Genomic DNA, 23,175 nt, shown 5'->3' on the forward strand with positions numbered 1-23,175 from the left:
AATACAATATACCTAATTATTTTACTCTAATAAGTAAATAATAAATATGTATATTAACAATAATATATAATCTATTTTTGTCATATTTTCCTTATAAAGTAACTATTATAAAAAAATCCATTATATATAGTAGTATATTATGTCCCAAAAAATACTTAAAAAAATTAAGAAGTTAAGTTAAATAAAAATTAATAACAAAACTGACTAAAAAATGGTTTGATATAAATATTTTCCAAGCTTCTATGAACATAAATATTAATCTACCTTTTACATTAACTTTACTTTTATCAGTTTATATCAGCATTTTTTTACTTATGTACCTATTTTAGCTTCGATGCGAAGCTGAGAAGGTATCGGTTTTACAATGTGTTTTTTTTTTGTCTGTTACCACTTTTTATCAGCTCTCATAGAACCGATTTCTTTCAATGATACGTCAAAAGATCACAAATCGTATATATTCGAAGACATTACCCTCAAAAATTGAAAAAATTTCCCTCGTTCGCCGTAAATGGAGGAAATCTCCAAATAAATTACAAATTTAAAAGTCGCTAATTTTTGACATTTTTTCAATTTTTTATACTTAAAACTGCCATAACTTTTTTAAAAATAACTAAATCAATATAATTTTTTTTTATAGATGCATGATGTTTTTATCTATCATTTGGTATATTTTTTTTATAAATCTGACTTTTTACTTGGCTACAGGGGGGATTCAAAATGACAACTTTTTCACAAAAAATTAACTTTTTCAACTTGACTTTTGAAAATGTTCCGGAAAATCTGACATTTTTATATATATATCTTAAATTAAAGCTAATGTAATATACTTTATCATGGAAAAAAAAAAATGTTGTACTTTATTTTGTCTTCACGGTGAAAATAATTACTGAATGCTATTTTTGTGTAAAAATTTGCGATTTTATATTTTACATTTTTAACTTTATAATGCTATAACTTATTGAAAAGTGTATGGATCAATACATTTTTTTTATGAGAAATAATATTTATATACATCTTCATTCAACATACTTTTTTTTTAAATAACACCATTTCCCTTTATATATTTATATATTATAAATATTTATTTATTCATATATTACACTTATAAATCATAAAACTTGTAATCAGGATATAAAAAGGAAATAGGAGATCATGTAGCTTTTGGAATCCATCAATTTTTAAAATTAAACACTATCTACAGATTTGCATCGAAGCGTTTTTTATGATAGTAATTTTAATCAGTGTCAGATATCATTATACTTGACCCAACTATGCAACATCCTCACTGTGCTGGGTCTTTTGTTATTATATCACTACTCACTGTTAATATATTTATCTCTGAATATTCTTGATCTCCTAAATATAAATTATAAATAATAGATTTATTAGATTCGATGCAAAGCTGAGTATTAATTTTACTATGATGTGTTATTTTTTTACTATAAAGCTATTTAAATTTTAGTTCTTTTTTTTGTTTTAACAAAAACTTTAAATTTTATTATTTTTATTATACTTTAGATAATTTTTTAAATTTATGAAACTATAAATATACACAATTAGTTGTAAGAAAAAATCTTTTTTACTAATTAACTTTTATTGTAGTATCCTTTTTAAACAGTTTATGATTTACTCATAATATTATAAGTATTCATTATATAATTAATATTAATACAAGTTTATTTTGGTAAATAGTTAACAATTTAATGGCACCAAAAAAATAAATATTTCAAAAAAAAAGAAAACATCAAATCCAATACATATATACATATAGTTATAACTTAAAAAAGTAAAAAAAGTATGATAGTTTGTAAAAAAAATAAATCTCAAAAAATAACATCACAAATAATAGGAAAATAGTAAAAATAAATAATTTCACCAATTGTACTTTTTAAAAAGATGCTTTTGAACTTGATGGCTTTATCTGATTATTTTTAAAGTAATTATATTTTATTTTTAACTTTTCTCTAATTAAAACAGCTTTCACTAAACGTCTCCAATTACCATATACCCGATCTTCATAACGTTTTTGCTCTCTTTTACGACTTTCTTCTAATTCTTGATTCCATGCATCTATAAGGGTATCTTTATATTCCTCACAAACTACAAATCCATCATTCACTGGATGTGAACCACCAGAATGAAAATCAAAACCAACAACCGCAGGTGCGCAATCAATGTTAAGTTTTTTAGCAATCCTCAACAATCCTGGAACTGTAATAAATGAAATTTTAATTCAACATTTTATGTAGATTAATAATAAGATACTTTAATATCATAAAGTGGCCATATAACAGCCACTTATGATTGTTTTTTTTTTCATAATTTGTTTAAAACCTACCTACACACAAAAATAAACAGATCCAATAATTTAATTTTATAGAATCAATTTAGAATTATTAGAATATAGCAAACAATTTTTTAGGTAGGAAGCATTTCATAAATTTTCTGATAACACAAGACTTTTTTTTAATCATATAAGAATAATGAATTACTAATTACTATATAAATACTAAAATTATTAAATTAAATTAATTTAATCATAAAAGTTAGAATATTTACTTACGCTTGAGATGAACAGTACCCTTTGGTAACATACTGGGTTTAAATAAGTCTACATTTCCATAACAGTTCCTTGGAACTTTACCATCACAAGCTGTTGGTGGATCATAAGGTTCAGTTTGCCAATAACCAAATAATTCTAAAGGTGGAGGATCAGTTCTAACGCCATTCTTTTAAAATATGGATAAAAATTATTTATTTATTACGATCATAAAAAAAAAATATAAAATAGTTAATTACTTTATCAAATCTTGGGCGTGCTTTAACTTGTTTGTAAAATTGTTCATTAACTTTAACAACCCGAGCTTCTTTTAGCCAATTTTCTCGTCCATTTAGCTCATGAACATTTTCTCTTGAATAAACTGGTTCATTTCGAATATATCCAAGAATAGGTGGTTTTGGTGGATATATAGCTTGAAATTTAAGTAAATGTCTTTCAAGTGCATACAGTGGGTGATCTTTGTACCTATATAATTTAAGTAAAAAATTATATTAAATAAAAATTATTAATCACGTATTAATCAAAAATTAAAAATATGTGTAAATAATGGCTGTAATTTTGTTAGCTCTAATGATGATAACATATACAGAATGATTGACTAACTATGTCTCACGTAATATCTTAAAAAATACAAATGTTATAAACATTTTTTTTTTTGTTTTAATCATTATGGATCTTTGATGAGGTGTTTCATAAGAAAATTAAAATTTCTACCACCATCCCTTATGTTTAAAACTTGTATCAACTTCATATAATCAAATGGCAACCCTATTTTTTGTTTTTACACCATTAGATTTAGTTTAATAAAAAAAAATATTTAATTTTAGTTAATATTAAGTGCTCGACGGCTCTCTAAAGTTTAGGGTTTATTAAGAAAAAAATATGACAGACTCGAACATTACTGGTCGTAAATCGATAAGCGCTATTCTATTATTTATTATAAACACAGTAAACCGGTAGCTATTATCGCTACATAAAATAATAATGTGACCTTGTTGGAAAAACTACTGAATTTTTTCATCAAATATTGTAAACTTTAAAGTAGCACATCTTATTTAAAAATTATTATTTTTTATTTTGCTAAATTTTTTTTTTTATGATGGACAAAAATATATAAATATAATATAGGTTGCCAATTGAAAATCTGAAGTTGATACAAGTTTTAAGTATAAGGGATGATGATAGAAATTTAATTTTTCTTGTAAAACAGCTAATCAAAGATCCATAATGATTAAAAAAAAACATTTATTTATAACATTTCTATTTTTAAAGATATAACGTGAGACATAGTTAACAAATCACCACGTATATATAATTTATAACAATAGTCAAAATAAAAAAATTAAAAATGTATTTATTAGTAAAAATTAATACTCAGAAACTGTCTTGGGAAGTGGTATGTCTTCAAGTCTTTTATCTAACTCTTCATCTTCTTCACGTTCTCTAAAATTAGGCAAAGGTTTATACAATCTTAAAGTTGATTCCCACCACTTTTGGTCAACTCGTATTTTTCTAGTTAAAGTGTGAAAGAAAGGATCATATCTTTTTGTTACTTCCTTGATACTATTATCATTATACCAAGCTAAAACATATCGCATAGGATGTGATGTCCCATTCTATAACAAATAATATGAAAAAAAAAAACTAAATATTAGTTTAGCTCAGCTATTTCAATAGAATTAATAAAAAAAATAAGAAAATAATAATTTTGTTAGTTTTGCTATTAAATCTTTTTAAATGGCTGACATTATATAATATCATGTACTAAATTAACTACAATGATTTGCGAGTAAAATTAATAAGCCAAATTAATAGTTCCCAAGATTGATTAATCTAATTTTTAACTTTGATGCAAAGCTGAGAAATTTATATACAATTATGAATAAAATAAAATCATTGCACATTAAACCACATTGAATAATATACAGAGTATTCAATAAATAAGGAAACAGCTTAATTGTTACAAACAATGAGAATAGAAACCCGTTTCCTTATTTACTGAATACCCTATATGTAAAAAACTATATTCTAACTTTAATATTATATTAAGCAATTTTTAAAAACAAATATTGAATTAAGTGATTAACTCACATAGATTTCTTTAATGCAGTGTAAACGTTTATTTATAACATCAACACTAAACCACTTTTCTTCCATTTCAAGAAATACTTCCACCCAAAAATCATTTTTTTTGTTTTTTAAAGTATCATTGGAAATAATATCTTCTTCGTCGGTAGATAGGACACGGCGATCAATTTTATCAATTTCTTTTAATTTTTTAATATTGGAGGTTTTTCTTACTTTTGTCTCAATTTTTTTAGTCTGAGATGTTGTAACTTTTTGTTTTATATGTTTAAGCTTCTTTATTGTATCTCTTTTTACAAATATTTTATCATCTTCATTTGAAGAATCAGAAATTTGGTCACAAGTTTTTTTTCTTTTTATCTTGCACTTGTTATTGTCTTTTGAAACAGATTTTTCATGTTTATTTTTAAAATATTCAGATTTGGAAGGAGTTTTTTGTTGAGTTTCAACTATTTTTTCAGATTTTGCCTTATCTTTACTGTTTGTTGACCCTAGTAGTTCTAAGTTTGGTTTAATAGAAATTGCATTTAAATTAATAACTAATCTTACATTTAACCCTAATGATCTTAACATGGATATAAACATAGCAATTAAATCAAAGCGTGTTTTAGCTAAACAATTAGAAAATTGATCAACTAATGTTGTTACTGTTATTTTTTGTAAAGGATCTGTTTTAGATGCTAATTTTATTTTTTTTGAAAACCAGTTAATATAATTTTCTAAATAAACTAAGTCACATTGCTTTGGTGGATAAGCTTTTTCTGAAGGAATTAGAGACAATGCAGATGACATCACTTCTGGTGAGTTGAGGATCTCATTTAAGCGATTTCCATAAAATATCCATAAAAGCAAATTCACTTTATGAACTAGTACTTGAGTTTCTTTACATATTACATTCATTCGTCTTTTCAATAATACTTCCATATCCTGTAGTTTCTTACACTTGACATTATTAGGAAGTTTAATTATTACTTCCACTGCATCTGGAATTTTGTAATTTTCTTCTTGTTTATTATCATTTTCTATATCTTTAATATCATCCAGTTCTGGATTCATTTTTAATTTTTCTCCTTTACATAACATTGTGGCAATATCTAAAATATCGCAGTTATTTTTTTCTTTATCATTATTTAAATTAATCTTTAATGTAGAAGTCTCCAACACTTTTTTTTTATCGTTTTGGGAATTTAATACAGCACTAAAATCAAAATTTGTTTCACAAACTGTATCATCTTCACTTTCACTACTTGATTTGTAAGATAATGGAACTGATTTTATATTGTTATTAACAATAATATTTGAATCATTGTCATCTGATTCTGATTCAGTTTCTGATAACTTTAAGATAGAGCTAGGCATTAATTCATAATCAGATTCCATTAATTCATCATCAGAATTATGCAGTGAGATATCTCTAGGATTGTCTTTTAATTTTTGTTTTTTTTTAGTAGGTAGGATTGCTTCAAGAGAATTGTCAATTCCTTCAGATGATTTTATGTTGCGTTTCGATCTTCGTAACATTATAAATAGTATTGTATTGAAATATTTATGTAACTAAAAAAAAATACAAATTTTTTTTAGTAATATTTTACTTAAAAATCAAACATTAAAAAGAATAATTTTTAGATAGTAGAATAAAATTAAAAGTTTCTATAAGAGAAGGAATTTTTACAAAAATTAAACTTAAAAAATTAATTTTTAACATCAAAAAACACTAGATGACATCAATCAGAATTAAATATTTTTAGTTTTTCAGTATATGATAGCAACAATTTTACAAAAATTAAATGTATATAATTATTATTTATTTAATATTTAAAGATCTCTCATAAATGTTATTGCGTGTACTAGAGAGAACAGAAAAACCTACATATGTACAACAGAATTAAACATTGGTATCTACATACCATCACACGTCATTTTATTGACTAAAAAATAAATATAAAATTAAGTTTAAGAAGTTCAACTTAATAAAAAACTTTAAACATACTGTTTTGAAATTTAAAATAATTTTGATTTTTTTCTTTTATTTTTAGATATTAAAAAGACAAAAAAACCAACAACTTTTTGTTTTCCAGTAATTTTTTCCTCAAGAAAACAAAAACTATTTTATTTTAAAAACAATTTTTTTTTCATTAAAAATTTTAAATAAGAATCATAATTATATTATATTTTAATTCCAGAGCAATTAAATAGGTTTAGACCCCCTATATCAGTTCTTAACCTTAACCTTTTTTAGATAAAAAAATTATCTAAAAAAGGTTCACTAACATTTTTTTTAGTATATGTCTCTTATTGAAAATTCCTGGCTCGCTATTGATTCACTCTATAATCAACTTTTTATGATAAAATACAGGAAAAAAATTTTCATTAAGAATTTAAAATAATAAAGGATATACACATCAATTATTAATCTGAAATATAAATACACTGCATTAGAACTAAATAATGTAGTAGAAAAAAAAACAGAAATAATGATAAAAAATCATCTTACTGAGAAAAAATGAATTGATCATCTATTCAACTATTTGAATTATGAAATGATAAAGCTTTTATAATACATTAATATAATATATTAATTAATATATATTTATAAATCCAAAATTCCCAAACATTCAATCACATTGCCTAAGATTTTTGTATTAATAAAATTTTAATAGTTACGAAATATTTAATAGCGCCAATTATACTTATTACATAAAATATAGAAATTTGGTTGAGTATAGATATTACTAACTTATCTGAAATAACAGATAAGTAACAGTACTGATAATATTTTTTTGAAGCATGATAATAGTAATAATAATAATAACATTGTGCAGTAATTATTAAATTTTACTTACCTTAACTTAATTGTAACATTACGAAGTTCTTTAATTACATGTTTAATATTAACTGTTTTAGTTTTTATTCGTTTTAATTAAATTGATATGAAATAAAATTATTATAAGTTTAATACGTTAAATAGTTAATAAAATTAAAGTAATGGCATTTAACAATAAAACGTATGTTTACTAATTTTTTTTTGAAATTATAATTTGAATGTTTTCTGCCTTCATAGATATTGAAGAATTCCAAAAATTCATTATAGTGTCATTAACTATATTCAACACACACAAATATGTATATATATACAGAGTGATTCGTTTTCCATAAATCCCTCGATTATATGCAAAATAAATATAACATTACATAAATAATTTTTTTTTAGTTACATATAACTTTTGATTAATAATCTAATAATGTTTAATGATGTCAACTTTATTATTTTTAATAGTAACATACATATTTAAATAATTTATAAAATAGACAATTATCTAATTAAAAAAATGACTGGTTAATAACAACTTTTGTACTAGTAATTTGGAAGTTATTCTCATTTTTATACCAAGGCAATATGAAGAAAACAGCAGGGACATACCTAATGATTCAAACAGCAGTACACATTCCTTATCTCCAGTAATTATTTAATTTGTTAACAGCTTCTAAAATTTTGATCCAAAAGTGTTTATCTACTAGTCATTAACTAATTTAGATTATTTTCAATTTTATAAGTTAATTAAATATCTATGGTGCCATTAAAAAGAATAAAGTTGACATTCCTTTAAGTTATAAGGGATTATTGTAAAAATTAATTAATAATTGATAAATCAAGAAATATATATATAAATAAAAAAAATCAAGAATTATTTATCCAATAATGTATTTATTTTGCGAATAATCGAGTGGTATATAATAAAGTAATCACTCTGTATAGGGTGACTTTTTTATCATACCCACTCAATTATTTATATAATGAAAACAATTTTCAAATTTTTTTATCAATAATGACTTTATTGACAGATGGCCTATCTGTTTTGCTGGTTGGTGTATTTATAAATGTTAATTCACAATATCATGTGTTATTACTTACCATACTATAAGCATACCTGTTAACAAAGTTTTAATTCACAATAAAACTGCATATTTGTGAATAGCAGAATTGTAAATGTACAATTAATATAATTTCTCATATATTGTACATATATTTTAACTCAAAACTTTAAAGTGTAATATCTAATAAAAAGATAAATTTATATTAAAAATTTTAACACCATTTACTAAAAGAAATCCTCAAACATTTTATTAAATTCAAAATATGTGTTCTCAATTGAAAAAATATTGTTTATACCTTACTAGGCATAAGGGATGAACATAAAAAGTATTACTTATCTAATAATTCATAGTTCATGAAACTATATAATATACTATATTATATAATATTTGCATTACTTTTTAAAGATGGCCTTGTATTTTTCATCTCTTATTGAGATGAGAAAGTTTTTTTTTTTATCAATATTAAATGTTTTAAAAAATGTATATATTATATTTTCTTTTTTACTGGTAATAAAAAATTTAATTTTTTATTAAATTAACATTTAATGTTAATTTAAGCAATAATCACTTTTTATTAATTATTAAATAATAAAACTAATACTTGTTAGATATTATGTTAGTCACAAAAATACAACTTTTTTTTAATTATCTTTTAAGTTAAAATAGAATTAATTAATATATTAATTATAGTTATGGTCTGACTCTACCTGTACCCAAAAAAAAATTAAATGAACCTATTAAAATGAAAAACGTTTTTGGTAATGATAGTGATTCTGATGAAAATAATAGTGGAAAGAAACCAATCCAAGTATAGTTAATATTAAGTAATTGTCATTAAACTGAAGTATTAATTAATTTCATTATTTATATTAACTTAAAGACTCAAAACAGAACCAAAGCCCAAGAAAGAACATCTAACTTGATTATCGATAGAGCTTTAGAAGAAGATGCTACTGTTTTTCAATACGATGAAGTTTATGATGAAATGGAATTGAAAAAAGGACACCTTGATGGTAAAAAAAAGAAAGAAGTAGATAGAAAGGTAAAATAGAAATACAGGGTGATTGCTTAACTATACCTTATGAAACATCTTTTAAAATATTAAGGCTAATTTTCATTGATAAAAATTTCAAAATTATTGGGTTTTTTTTTCAATAATGGTTCTTTGTTAAGCTGTTTTATACAAAAAATGAATTGTCTACTATCATTCCTTATAACTTAAACTCATTTTAATTTTCAAATAGCATCTACAATTGTTTTTTCACATATATCATATTTATTCAATTGATAAAAAATGTTGTATAAAAAATATTTTCATATTATTTTAATTTTCAACGAGTTATTGTTGCTTAAAGTTTAGAGGCTTTTAGAAAAAAAGTACTTATTTTAAAAAGACGATAATGTTATTTCAATAAACACTATTGGTTCATAGAAATACTATAAACTGTACATCTGTTATATTATTTACTAGTTGCACTTATCAATGAATAATAATAAAATTGTGAAATTTAAAGCATAAAAAAATTCAAATAAATTGTTATAAAAAAAGGTCATACAAATGACTCTTCAACTTTTCAGCTATAAAATATATTTTTTAATTTTCAAATAGATCTTCTAGACCTAAAATGATAAAATAATGGTCATAAATATGTAATTTGAGTCTTTTCAATGCCCCCAAATGTGCATGTTTATAAATACACCAATTTTATATCAATCTGAGGTAATTAAAAACAGGATAAATAACTTACTAAATAAGAATTAATGCAATATTTATTAACAAATCATAATTTGATAATACTTTTATTTAATTTTAAACAAATAATTTATAAATCCATTTAAAAAAAATTTAAATGAAAACCATTCAATCAAAAAGTTACCAGGTCATTTTTTTTATCACCATATTTTAAATTTCATAACTTTTAAATTAAGCTCAAAAATTATTAAACCAATATAATTTATATAATGTAATAAAACTTTAACATATTTGTTTATTTGGTTAAAAATATCGATCTAGTTTACCCCACTTCACCATAGCTAATCAATGAAAATTTTCTTATTTATAATTATGTGTTTTTTTTTTTTTTATTATTTAAGGTATTAAAAAATCAAAAAAAAGATAAATTGTCACTATTCCATGAAATATATAAAACTAAATTGTTAAAATCTTAAAGTGTAGTTTAATTGTTGATATTAGATGACACCTGAAATTTTTTAATTTTTATTTCGTTTCTTTTTCTCAGCCAAAGTATATTCAAAATCTTTTAGTTCAAGCTGAAAAGCGAAAAATCGAATATGAACGAAGAAATGAAAGGATGATTCAAAAAGAAAGAGAAGCAGAAGGTGATGCATTTAAAGATAAAGAAGCTTTTGTTACTTCGTCATACAAAAAAAAACTTGAAGAACTAAAAGAAATGGATGAAGAAGATAAAAAATTATCATTAATAGAAGATATTAATGATGTAACTAAACAAAAAGATATGGGTAGTTTTTACAGACATTTATATAAATCAGAATTGTGTAAAGAAGAATCTGATATTGAAATAAAGACTAAAAAACCTGATAAAAATCGTCAATACAGAAAAAGAGCATCATCTGAAGGTTCAGAAATCATTAATACTGATGATGATAAAGACTCAATCATGTCTGATTCAACATCACCACCCAACTCACCAAAGCGTGAAAAACTTGAAGATAAAATTGGTAATTTAAGTGGATCAGAGGAAGGTGAAATTATTGATAAATCATCTAGTCATAGTTCTGATAAGGAATTAAAGGAAGAATTAAAATCAAATACTCAATTGGAAAATTATGCTAACAAAGATAAGCAAGATAGGAAAGAAAAGATTAAAAAACCAGTTATTCCAAAAATAAATATTTGGGAAAAAAGAACTGTCGGGGAGGTATTTTTAGCAGCTCAACAAAGATATTTTGAAAGAAAAATGGCTAGAGTTAATTGATCATTTTGAAATAAAAAATGTTTTATATTGTACATAAATTTGTGGATAAAGTCAAGGTATAAAATTTGTTTATAATTAATAGCAGTTAACTCCTCTTTTATAGTATTTTCTTTTGAAATAATTTTAAAATGTACTGCTAACTATTAAAGTTTTCATGCTATTTTTTTTTTTTATGCAACATTAACAACTACAATTATTCCATTTATTTAGTTACTCCTTTTTTTGTATTAGTGATATTACATTTGTCAGCATAAATTTTATGTATAAATAACAAATGATCGGATAATATGAATATTTTATTTATAATAAATATATTTAGAATAAACAAAAAATTGATAACCAAATAATAAATAATATAAAAAGTAATAAATTTGACAATCATATATTTTTAATTTATATTATCAATATTTATTAATATGTTAAATTGCTCAATGATACTAAATGTAAACTGCTGAAAGTGGCAACTACATATAAATCATTAATTGTTATTACCTAGTAGCCACATCCAGTAGTAAATTAAGTTGTTGAACAATTTATCATAGTAATAAAAATTAAATAACCAATAATTTAAAATAGACTAAGTTAAATTAATTGGTCAATTTAGTTATTTATCTAGAAAATACTTTAATATACATAAAGATGAGAGGGTAACTTACAAATATTAAATTAAATTTTCCCAAATTTATTAAGTTGTATGTTCACTATAATTAATTAAATTTTGTACAATAAATTAGAAAATAGTATTTGGAATTAATAACTCAACTCTATAAATAATATTATAAAAATAAATAATTGTATATAGTAAATTTACCAAAAAAAAAATTAGATCTCAGTTGAATTATTATAATTAATAACACATTCTTTGCTGCACAAAGGGCGATTTTCATCTTTTACAGTAAATTTTTTACCTAAAAGAGGAGTAAAACATTGATAACATTTGAAACATGCTGGTGACTCATGCCAACTTAAATCTTTCCAGCCAATTCTATTTTCACCAGCAAAAATGTTTTTATGACATGTTTCACACTTCTAAAAAGATATATATAGTATAAAAATATAATTATTTATTAAAAATTAATTAATGTTTTTAATTAAGCATATACTTTTCCATATTTCACTTGATAACAGTCTAAACAAACTGGTTGATTATCAATCTGAACATATTCTAAGCCAGCTAAAGGTTTGTCACATTCAAAACAACAAAAATGCCGAACATGAAATGTATGATTTTCAGCTATTGTATATTCTTTCAAAAATATCAACTAAAAAAAACAAAAATTGTAAAATATTTAATAAATCAATAGAAAATTTAAATATAGTAAATATATTTTATTTACTTCATCACAAGCCAGACAACGTGGAATATTGAGACTTTCTGCATAATGTCTACCACAATACACATTTCCTTTAAAGAAAAAATAAACAAGATCAACTAATAGTTCCTGAAAAATAAAAATTTTAATTTATTTAAGTTTAAAAAATGATTATATTTTATAATAATAACAATAAAAATCTATTTAACTTTGCAAGTAGTACACACGAAACATGAAGGATGCCAGAGCACTTCTTCACCAGTTCGCTCTGCTAATACAGCAATTTCTCCAGGAAGAATCATACCACTACATTGTTTACAAAATAATTTCTTTCCTTCTGGTACAATGAATACATCGTTTTGAGCAGAAGGTACAACTTCTTTTTTATTTTTTAGAAATTTAGGATTATTTTCTTCATATAGTGAGGGTGTGAAATTATCATTTTGATTGACTGAGAATACATTATCATTTTTTTGGGATAAATTTTGCGAGTTGGAAATATTTGGTTTAGTGGGCAAAGTTATTTTATTATCATTTTGATTATTATTTACATTATCTAAAGAATTTTTAGGAAAACTTTGACATAGCCTATCAACCTCTGAAAAACTTTTATTTTTAACAAACTTAAGAGGAGTTTTTAAATTAGTCGGATCAGGATAAAGTAGTTCTGAAGGAGGAGGTGGAAAATCATTATCTTCACAATATTTAATGGTTTTAAAAGGATTCGTAGTTAAATTCAGATTCTTTAAACATGATAACGGATTCGATTTATCTGTCAATTTTTTAACAAAACCTAGACCAACTGCATTTTCTTTCAATTCTTTTAAATATGAAGACATTGCATTTTCTTCTTCTTTTGTTAAATTGTGACAAACATTTGCATTAAAATCATGTAAAGGAACCTGTTTTTCAAGCTGTTGGCGTCTATATAATGCTCCCTCACTACCACTTATTGGTAATTTATCAGATGGTAATTGCTGCATATATTCAGAAGCAAGATCTCTATTAACATTTGGAGGTATCCAATCAAATTTTAAAGTATTTTGGTTTTGATCAGCTTGAACTTGAATTATTTGACCATTTGATTTAATAATCATATTCAAAGCTAAAAATATACAATTAAACATTTTACTTTTTCAAAAAGTAAAGGAATAAGAGAAAAAAATTGTATTTTTATAGGTTAATTCTTGTCTTATTAATATAAAACATATTAAAATATATCTGCTATTAATTTAATAAGTAACAAAAAATATTTTCCAACAATAAAACTAATTGTAACTAATTGACAGCTATGTGACAAGAAACTCAAATTTCTTAAAAATTTAAATTTAGATTTATTATTTATATTTTATAATAATAATTTATTATAATAAATTGAAAAAAAAGTGTAATAGTTTTATTGTTGGCTAAATAACTTATCTATTGTATTTATTTTGTAAAATTTTTCATAAAATTATTTTTTGTAAAAAAAAATTTCTCAGATTTAAACACTTAAATTTTACAAATTAAAGAAAAGAGAATGAAACTACTATAAAAAAATATGTATAACTAGTATCATAGTATTTTTGATATCAAAATATACTAAATAAACATACTAGCTTTGACTGGTTGATAATTTGACTTGGAATCATTAAACAATATTTCAAACTGCTCAAATTGATCATCTTCAGTTATATTGTGTTCTTCTTTTTTACACTTACAATTTTTACATACTTTTCGCCAGAAATGTAGATCTAAACCAGGACATTTATCCAAACAATTCAAACAAGATGAACCAGATCCAATTTCATGAGCTAATTTATGGTGCTATAACATAAATTAACTAGTAAAATTTCAATACAATAACTACTTTAATTTAAAAAGTACATTAAAAATACTTTATTATAGCAGCAAGAGTAATTTGACTCTTTTAAAAGTAAATTATTAAACTAGATTAATTTATCTAGTTAAATTTATGGTTAATTAACTAACCAATAATATTTCATGTAAATAGAATACATTTATCATCTAAATGTTAATTAAGACAAAAAATAAAAAGTTTTACTATTAATGTCCATTAAAAATATTTCAAACAATTTAGTTTTTAAATAATCTAATATTTTCATACACAAATACTTACAAAAATATATAGATATTTAATTATTAATTCTTGAACAAAAAATCAATTAAATTTTTTAAATATTGATAGTAATTCATATTATCACTTGACATTTATTTCGGAAGCATCCAATTTTTAGATTTACACTTTTTCCATTAAAAATAACTATTGGAAATAATATTTAATTATATTATTTTTTTTATTTTATTACCTTTTTATGTTTGTTTTCTAACTTGGAAACCCATTCAGGTGTTTTGAAATGCTCTTCTGCTTCTAATGCCATTGCTAATTTAAAAAAATAATTGTAATAAAATGCTGAGTTCTGATCTATTTAAAATTAATTTATATATATATTGCATGTACATTTACAACAAAAATCCACATTACTTTGAGATATAAATTATATAAGTATTAGACAAAAAATTAAAATAATCATGATAGGTATGTATATATGACGTCAACGTATAAGAATTTTAAAAGAACCATTCGTATAAGCATGATCCTCCTTTTATTGGTTACTCATCATTTGATAGTAGAGATGGAAATTATTTCTTGATAAGGCTATGTACAATGTTCATACAAACTACATGAAGAAATTGAATTCTGAGAACTGAAGTAGAAAATTTCTACTAGAAACTTATGAACCTAAAAGAAAAAATCTAATACATAGTTTACTCGATTACTATTATAAAAAATAATATACATATTGTTATTAATTCTCAAATGAATCAAAAATTGAAATGCATATTTATTATTGTGTTTACCGTACTAAAAATCATTATATACAGATACAATTTTGCACATAATTTGTGTTATTGCTACTAATAATTTTTTTTAAGTTAAACATATATTTTATTTATTTAGATATACGAAAATACCTTAGAAATATAGAGTATGAAATACGTTATTTATTCAACGCATATTTTTTGAAGAAACAAAATTGATCAAATTATTAAACTTAATTACCACTAGTTTATGTGTTTTATTCAAACTGTACGATTTATTTTGTACTTTAAAACTAAATTAATCCAAGTCCAAAAATTATGATTTTCAGATTATTAAATTTTTGTATGAGAAATAAATGTTTACATCAATTTTAATCAAAAAAATTTAATATAATGACCCTTTCTATATTTTATCAGTTTTAAGAGTTTAAGTCTCCACTATGTACCAAAAAATAGCAAAATTAACTTAATTTACCTAAAAAAATACACTAGTGATATATCAACCAACTAGTTTTTTTAATGTAGATTAACAATATCAGCATGATATTATTTTATTTTACCTATGTACATCTCTATCAATAAGAATTACTAAGATTACCATAACTATAAAACTCAAATAACAAATTTCCTAATAGAATTGACAGAAAACTAAAAATGTTTGGATAAAAAGTTAATATTCTGTTGAAAAAAATTGGGAGGTTAAATTGAATTTTCCACCGCTTAAATTATTTTTTTTTTATAAAAAATACATATAATTTTCTTAAAATTTTGTAGAGTTAAGCCCTCCTGATTTCTGTCTATGAATCCAAGTTTTCCTTACTTTATTTAAAATAATAAATAATAAGATAGATCTTTAAAGATTCAACTAAAAATAAATATTAACATCATTTTTATAAAATAATTTTTATTAAAATTGTAAATTAAGTTGTTACTATTTTATAAAACAAAACCAACTTTTTGAAAGTAAATATTAAAAATTAATGTCTGTAAATAATTTTTAGTGTTGTACATTTTCATTGACAATTTTAATATTGATTAATTCTTGAGATCAACAAATTCAGTATTAGAAGCTACTTCATCAATATCCATAGGTAATATTTCATCCTTAATTTCATCTTTGGCTTCAACAGTTTGCAAATGCGCAATTCTTTTGACAACCGTGTAAGTATATTTGTTAAAATCGCATCTAAAAGATAGTAACTCTTTAATTTAAACATTAAGAGATATGAAATGGGCATAAAATTTAAAATAGTTGTAGTAAGATTTACATTTCAAATGCATAAATTATATTTAAAATATTTCATTTTATCTAAAAATTATTATTATAAAGTTTAAAAATACTTAACAAAAATTAAACTATATAGACTCATAATCTTACACTTTAGATAGATCTGTATATCTTTTGGTTAAATTTTTTTGCAACATTAAAACAGTAGTTTGATGAGGTTGGTGAGAATTTAACAATGATTTTATCCAATGAACATAAAATTCAAGATGCTTGGTGGTTCCACTTAAAATAGCTATATGCTTTAAAATTTTTTCTGCATAAAGTCTTGGTAGTGAAATAACTGTTAAATCGACTTCAAAAAATAAAAAACACCAAAAATGTAGTAGAACATTATTGTAAGGTAAAGTCTTATTAACACTCACTGTCTTTAAAGGGCGTAGACTCAATCACATCAGTTATTAGTTCAGGTTCATTGAGTCGTAAAGCCATCATCAAAGCTAATTAATAAAATAAAATGAACGTTATTATCATTAAATATTTTTTAGGATAAATAGAGAGAAAAATAAAGTTATACATTAATTAAAAATCTACACACTCACCTGTTGCATACTCCTTTTCAGATAATGTTTTCTTTGTTGTTAATGGTGTTATACCAATTTCTAGTTGAAAAGGGTCAAATATAAATTCACTATCTAATGAATATATCAGCACACCCTCTGTAGTAGCTGCAGCCCAGGATAAACCTAGTAACATAAATTTAGTTTTATATTTAATATGTTAAAAAATATATAAAAATGTTAAAGATGTTTAAATACCAGTCGGCGAAAATTTTACATCTAACACATTAATTTCTGGTTTAAATGTTCTTGCTGCCAAGTCACCTTTATGAACACCTGGTAATTTTAATTTAACATTTCCACCTTCACGTGTTTCTCGTTCTTCAATTAGATCTTTGTTTCCAAATTCTGTCATTTTTCGCCGATTTATAACATCCTAATATATATTTCTTTAATTAAAATTTTATTTTATAATAAATAGTGTTGAAATTTTAGCAAAGTTTTAAGACTTTAATTTAAATTATTTATGGAAGCATCTTATATTATTCAAAAAACTTTAATAATAAATGGTTACACCAAGTGACGATTAAATAAAAGAGAATAAGAGATTAGCTCCTCTGATTAACAGACCCTATTTGACATTTTTATATTTTATATTTTGAAAACTTAAAAAAACAGCCATTTTCGTACATAAAAATAGTCCAAAATAATATCCTGATATAGTTAATACAAATAAATAATGCTTGGATTACAGAGATTACAGCGCCTACAAAATTTTTTCATATAAGTTTTTTATCTCTTCCGATGGCCAAATCATTTGACTGCCGCTAGTTCTACCTCTAAAAATGTGATTACAATACAAAATGTTTTACAAACATTTGAATTAATCACAAAAATCCTAAAACTTATATACAACACATAGTATCATTTTAGCCCAATTTTTTTCCAGTCTTATTGTGAAAAGTAAATGACAGTAAAAGAACTGCAAAATAATTAAAGGAGAAGATATAACATAACCTTTTTTGAAATTTGTGAATATTCATAATAGTTTTTAAGAAAATTTAATGTTTATTTGACTTATAAAACTTACTGTAACAGCATCAAATGACTGATTTTGAGTAATAACAAACTTTTTCAATAAAATTGCTTCAGAAACATTATATATACAAACATTTTTTGATTGCCCACCTGCTATGACAAATTGTCCGTCAGCTGAATAACAAACAGAATTAAAAGCTCTAAAAATAAAAATAATTAAACTTAGTCACAAGTGTAAAACATGATCAAATTAAAAAACCAAAATTAGCTACTAGACTATTTAATACAATAATAAATTCCATGACTAGCTCAACCAAATGTCAACTAAGTATTTTTAATATTAAATTAATAGAAACAATAAGTGCAATATTGAACATTATTCAATATTTTTTTTTTTTTTTAATTAAAAGTTATAAAATAACTAGAGTAATATTAAAAACATTAAGTTTACTTTGCTTGAAGACTTTTTTTTGCCGTTATGAGATCAGTATCACATCTACCACTTCCTAAATCATTTCTTCCTTCAATACTTCCTACTTGTGTTGAAGTACGGACATCAAAAAATAATAATTGGCCATCTAAAGTTGCTACAACCACTTCTTTTCCATCAGGACGAAAAGCAACACATAAGCCTAAATATAATTATTAACCTGAATAACTATAAAAAATTAAGTTTTTTTTTTAATAAGAAATTACCATCTGCAAAAAGTTGAATAGTTTCATGATCAGATGCATTTTCTACAGCATTCCAAATACGTAATGTTTTATCCCAGCTCACAGATACTAAAGTAGTACATGAAATATTTGGACTAAAAGCTAAACTTACTATTGGACCCTCATGACCAGTCAACACCTATAATAATATTACATTATATACCCTTTTATGTTATTTTAGAGCTAAATTTTTAACTTCACTCACTTCTAAAAGTCTACCAATTTTCATAGACCAAAGATAAGCTTCAAATACATCTTGACCACCAGCAGCCACAAATTCTCCATTAGAATCAATTGCTAAACTAGCAAATTGAACAGGTCGTGGAGATACAAATGTTCTAAAGTTCCGGTATCTAGTCATAAGCATAATTTATAAGTATTTATATAATTTCATATAAAATTATATAAATATCCGTGGCTTGTATTTGAAATAGCTTATATCATCAAACAAAATTATTAAAAATGCATTAAAGTTTTCAAATATTGATATTTTATGACTGGTGAATGTTTTATGAAAACATTTTAAATTCATTCTTGTTAAGTTAAAATATTACTATTAAACTAAAGAAAACTTAAATTATTTTTCAAACAATTTTTAAATGAACATCACTAACATTATTTCTACAAAAAATTATTTAGGAAAAATTTACATTATTTTGTTAAAAATTGTGATTTTCCTTTAGTAATTCATATATATTCAATAATAATAGGTTACCTGGTTAGATCAAAAGCTCTTACAGTACCATCTAAAGAAGCTGATATAATAAATTTCTTGTTGGGTGCAAATACAATATTTGTTATAGAGCTTGTGTGTTCAGAAAACGTCACTATACAAAATCCAGATTGAGTATTCCATAATTTTACCTTAATTAAAAATAATTATAATAAATAATAATTAGTACAGTAGGAATTCAGAAAATTGGAGTTGAGGCATTAGTTAAATTAGTATTGATTGACATCTGTGTCAAAGTGATTAAAATTACTTGGACACATTTAAATGTATGTTTGATGCAAAAATATGTACTTATCTTTTCATATCTATTATAAATATTTTAGGCCAAAAAAGGGTCAGTTATTTGAACTCAAAAATACCAAATACTTAAAATAGGCATAGCATAGATTTATTATTTATTGTACTTGTCAAATACAATTTTTTCATTTTAGAAACCAATTATAAATTTTTATTTTTAACTTTATAAAAAGGCTGATTACTCATAAAGGACAATTGGTTGAAAAGTCATTCTTTTTTAATTATATAGTAAATAAAAAAACCTTAAATTTAATTTAGTTTTCAATTTCGTTGTTATGCGAAATATATAAAAATCTTAGTCATTTATACCAAAAATTATATGATTCTTGGCTTTAATGCCCAATAACTACTAGAAATTTCAGATAGTTTTCATAATTTGATGAAAGTTTACACTAACAAAATAACTTAATTTATGATAGGAAATGCTGATATTATAATAAAAAAATACAAATTACTTTTCCATCTTCACCCCCTGTAGCAATATACATAGAATCAGAAGAGTATGCCAAACAAGATATTTCAGAACCATGTGCTTGCTGTTTCATAACATAAGTTTCGCTCTGCCATTCCCAAACTAACAATTGACCATGACCTTCACAACCTAAGGCAACCCAATCACCAGATTCATTTAACACAATAGTACTTATACTAGTATCAGAAATACTGAAAATAAAAATAAAACATTTTAAATCATTAAAACAGAATGTTATAATATATGATCAATTTACTTCAATGAGTGAATTAAAGACATCCCCACAGTTTCGAAAATTAAAAATGACCCATTTGAAAATCCACTTATTAAAATTTTAATTTTCTTATGGTAATCTGCAGCAGTCATTTTTAAGTTACTATGATCTTCTTTTAGATGATCATTTAAAAAATGACGAGATAACTTCTTATAACTTATTAATTCAACATTGTTTCCAAATTTTGTTTTCTTTTTAATTTTCTCTAAGACAGTAAGATAAATAATTGGTATTTAAATAAACTAAATCGTCAATAATCTGAGAAATTAATTTTTATTTAATAAAACTATTATTTTTATTTTAAAATAAAACAATATAATTTAATACCTTCTTTGTCATTTACAAAACGCTCTTGATCTTCTCCTTTAGACATATCTATATCATCTTCTTCATTTTCATCTTCATTAAGTTTTAATTTTTTACTATCAGATTTCACTTCACTAGATAACTGATCTAATTGAAATGAACTTTGCCATAAAGTCAAGTGACCATTCCTACATTAAAAAATTTATTTTTGTTAGTGAATGACCAAATTTTAATTTACAATACAAACCTGCTAAGAGTCATTAAGTCAAGAGAATTTTGTTCAAAAAATAAGCTAATAATAGCATCTGTATGTCCAGTTAGTGAATAGGGACGAAAATTAGAATAATTTTCTATGGTATATAATCTGACAGTAGCATCTTTACTACCCACAGCAAATATGCTATTAAAAATAAACAATATAGAAAAATTACATTGTATAAAAATGTTATATTTTTTTACTTGGAATCATCAGTCCATGCAGTATAAGTAGTATCACCTAGAATATCACTGAAAACTCGTTCTAAAGCAAATTGATTGAATTGACCAAGGAAATGACCCGGTGTTTGCAGAATAAAAACTAGAATAAAATATTTTTATGAATGTATTTATATCAAGAAAGATTTAAATATCACTGTAAAAAATACCTTTATTTAATTTACAAGCTGCTATATGTTTTCCATTAGGACTAAATTTCAAGTGAAGTATTCGGTCATTAAATCTATACTTATGAATAACTCTATTACTAATAAGACTAATTAAATCAGCTTCTCCAACTGAAAATTAAGATAAATAATAATTCAAATTAATATTGTTTAAGTTATTACTTACTCTCATTAACAGCAAACAAAAGTGTTCCATCTGGAGATATAGCAATTTGCTCATAATTATGAGAACTTTCAACAGGTAAAGTAGATGACAAATTACTAAAAAGTTATTTTATATAGAAATTATAAAATACAATACTGTTATTTCAAGAAAAATATAAATAATAAGTTATTTTACTTTTTTAAATCATATTTTGAAATACGATTCCCAACAGGGCTAATAACTGAATTGCCATCTGGTGTGAATGATAAATTCCCTTTTCGATAAACAGTTCCAAGAACATTAGAAAACTATAAAAAACATTTACCTTGTAATCATTAATATTACTATTTATTTTTATTATAACTGTTAGAGGTAGGAATTTTATTTTTTGACATAATTTTGTAGAGTACTCGCAGAAAAATAGGGATTCAAAATATCAACAAATAATGAGATTAAATAGTAAAAAAATTGTTTGCATATTTGAGAATATCTCATGGTAAAAAAATATATTACATAAAAAATATACAAGAGAATATACTGTTTAAAATTGCAATGTTTTATAATTTTCTAAAAAAAAAAATGTAATTTAAACAAAATAATTTTAAAAGTTTAATAAGTATCTGAAGTTTTTATATTTTATTCAAATGTAGTTTTTTACTTTGAAAAATAAAAGTAGTATTTAATTTAGTATTTTCATTTAATTTTTTTATGCTCATAAAAGTATAATTTTTATTAAAAAAATAAATATTATTTTATATGAATATTTTTAACTTTTTGAAATAATATTAGGGTCACATTTATAATTTGTATACCTTATAATTGAACCTCATGATAATTACAGTAACAATTAATATATATTTAAATTTTAATATATGAAGTGTAACATAATATTAAGCAATTCAATATTTGAAATTCTTGAATAAGTCAAAAAAAAAATTGGAGTATACAAAACCATTAGATATTAAAAAAAACACGTGATTGTAAATAACTTTATCAATGATAAAACTGATAAGATAATTACACTGAATAAAATTGAAAATTAATCACAGATATAGATAATATTATCTATATCTGTGAAATTAATACAAAATCTTATCATAAATGTTAAATTTTACATTGATGAATTATTTTTTCC

At 23.1% G+C, this 23,175-nt stretch overlaps 4 protein-coding genes across 8 annotated transcripts; 1 reads left to right on the forward strand and 3 right to left on the reverse strand.

Annotated features, from left to right (window-relative positions):
* Nucleotides 1–1,626: 1,626 nt before the first annotated feature.
* On the reverse strand, nucleotides 1,627–7,590 carry LOC126899467 (DNA repair protein complementing XP-C cells). 2 transcript variants are annotated; one of them, XM_050674435.1, is made up of 6 exons: nucleotides 7,489–7,590; nucleotides 4,652–6,199; nucleotides 3,935–4,176; nucleotides 2,800–3,025; nucleotides 2,564–2,729; nucleotides 1,627–2,211 (listed from the first exon to the last, which is right to left on the reverse strand). In XM_050674435.1, exons 2-6 carry the CDS (start codon nucleotides 6,164–6,166, stop codon nucleotides 1,889–1,891), a joined length of 2,472 nt encoding a protein of 823 aa, XP_050530392.1. In that variant the 5' UTR covers nucleotides 6,167–6,199; nucleotides 7,489–7,590; the 3' UTR covers nucleotides 1,627–1,888. The 2 variants fall into 2 exon arrangements, with proteins under 2 accessions (XP_050530392.1, XP_050530386.1); XM_050674429.1 differs by lacking the exon at nucleotides 7,489–7,590 and adding an exon at nucleotides 7,140–7,329.
* On the forward strand, nucleotides 7,477–11,848 carry LOC126899498 (nuclear speckle splicing regulatory protein 1). Of its 2 annotated transcripts, none has more exons than XM_050674475.1 (4): nucleotides 7,477–7,650; nucleotides 9,212–9,329; nucleotides 9,402–9,563; nucleotides 10,762–11,848. In XM_050674475.1, exons 1-4 carry the CDS (start codon nucleotides 7,631–7,633, stop codon nucleotides 11,476–11,478), a joined length of 1,017 nt encoding a protein of 338 aa, XP_050530432.1. In that variant the 5' UTR covers nucleotides 7,477–7,630; the 3' UTR covers nucleotides 11,479–11,848. The 2 variants fall into 2 exon arrangements, with proteins under 2 accessions (XP_050530432.1, XP_050530439.1); XM_050674482.1 differs by lacking the exon at nucleotides 7,477–7,650 and adding an exon at nucleotides 8,474–8,508.
* LOC126899481 (testin) lies at nucleotides 11,849–15,518 on the reverse strand. Of its 3 annotated transcripts, none has more exons than XM_050674463.1 (7): nucleotides 15,253–15,518; nucleotides 15,101–15,174; nucleotides 14,387–14,597; nucleotides 13,001–13,896; nucleotides 12,816–12,920; nucleotides 12,582–12,740; nucleotides 11,849–12,507 (listed from the first exon to the last, which is right to left on the reverse strand). In XM_050674463.1, exons 2-7 carry the CDS (start codon nucleotides 15,170–15,172, stop codon nucleotides 12,301–12,303), a joined length of 1,650 nt encoding a protein of 549 aa, XP_050530420.1. In that variant the 5' UTR covers nucleotides 15,173–15,174; nucleotides 15,253–15,518; the 3' UTR covers nucleotides 11,849–12,300. The 3 variants fall into 3 exon arrangements, with proteins under 3 accessions (XP_050530420.1, XP_050530413.1, XP_050530404.1); XM_050674456.1 differs by having other exon boundaries at nucleotides 15,247–15,518; XM_050674447.1 differs by having other exon boundaries at nucleotides 15,101–15,517.
* Nucleotides 15,519–16,516: 998 nt separating this feature from the next.
* LOC126907585 (periodic tryptophan protein 2 homolog) lies at nucleotides 16,517–23,018 on the reverse strand. The gene is made up of 19 exons (XM_050688971.1): nucleotides 22,853–23,018; nucleotides 22,236–22,348; nucleotides 22,062–22,156; nucleotides 21,878–22,006; nucleotides 21,693–21,810; nucleotides 21,481–21,633; nucleotides 21,255–21,421; nucleotides 20,910–21,132; nucleotides 20,637–20,844; nucleotides 19,867–20,015; nucleotides 19,357–19,504; nucleotides 19,134–19,290; nucleotides 18,889–19,069; nucleotides 18,490–18,637; nucleotides 17,658–17,835; nucleotides 17,442–17,585; nucleotides 17,265–17,339; nucleotides 16,993–17,194; nucleotides 16,517–16,800 (listed from the first exon to the last, which is right to left on the reverse strand). The coding sequence occupies exons 1-19, from the start codon at nucleotides 22,868–22,870 to the stop codon at nucleotides 16,650–16,652; spliced, it is 2,757 nt and encodes a 918-aa protein (XP_050544928.1). The 5' UTR covers nucleotides 22,871–23,018; the 3' UTR covers nucleotides 16,517–16,649.
* Between the last annotated feature and the right edge of the window lie 157 nt (nucleotides 23,019–23,175).

The sequence above is a fragment of the Daktulosphaira vitifoliae genome, unplaced genomic scaffold (genome assembly GCF_025091365.1).
Source record: "Daktulosphaira vitifoliae isolate Bord-2020 unplaced genomic scaffold, ASM2509136v1 Scaffold_1, whole genome shotgun sequence".
NCBI classification, from domain to species: Eukaryota; Metazoa; Arthropoda; class Insecta; order Hemiptera; family Phylloxeridae; genus Daktulosphaira; species Daktulosphaira vitifoliae.

Excerpts from the sequence above, each read along its gene's own strand:
- LOC126899467 (XM_050674435.1), bottom strand. The coding sequence starts at position 6,166 with ATGTTACGAAGATCGAAACGCAACATAAAATCATCTGAAGGAATTGAC. Across the intron at positions 4,177-4,651 it reads ACTGCATTAAAGAAATCTAT|AATGGGACATCACATCCTAT; the intron begins GTGAGTTAATCA and ends TATTTGTTATAG. Across the intron at positions 2,212-2,563 it reads GGGTACTGTTCATCTCAAGC|TTCCAGGATTGTTGAGGATT; the intron begins GTAAGTAAATAT and ends CATTTATTACAG.
- LOC126899498 (XM_050674475.1), top strand. The coding sequence starts at position 7,631 with ATGGCATTTAACAATAAAAC. Across the intron at positions 9,330-9,401 it reads GTGGAAAGAAACCAATCCAA|ACTCAAAACAGAACCAAAGC; the intron begins GTATAGTTAATA and ends ATTAACTTAAAG. Across the intron at positions 9,564-10,761 it reads AGAAAGAAGTAGATAGAAAG|CCAAAGTATATTCAAAATCT; the intron begins GTAAAATAGAAA and ends TCTTTTTCTCAG.
- LOC126899481 (XM_050674463.1), bottom strand. The coding sequence starts at position 15,172 with ATGGCATTAGAAGCAGAAGAGCATTTCAAAACACCTGAATGGGTTTCC. Across the intron at positions 12,921-13,000 it reads TCGTGTGTACTACTTGCAAA|GAACTATTAGTTGATCTTGT; the intron begins GTTAAATAGATT and ends TTTATTTTTCAG. Across the intron at positions 12,508-12,581 it reads ATCAAGTGAAATATGGAAAA|AAGTGTGAAACATGTCATAA; the intron begins GTATATGCTTAA and ends ATATCTTTTTAG.
- LOC126907585 (XM_050688971.1), bottom strand. Across the intron at positions 20,016-20,636 it reads CAGGGGGTGAAGATGGAAAA|GTAAAATTATGGAATACTCA; the intron begins GTAATTTGTATT and ends TTTTTAATTAAG. Across the intron at positions 19,505-19,866 it reads AGAGCTTTTGATCTAACCAG|ATACCGGAACTTTAGAACAT; the intron begins GTAACCTATTAT and ends GCTTATGACTAG.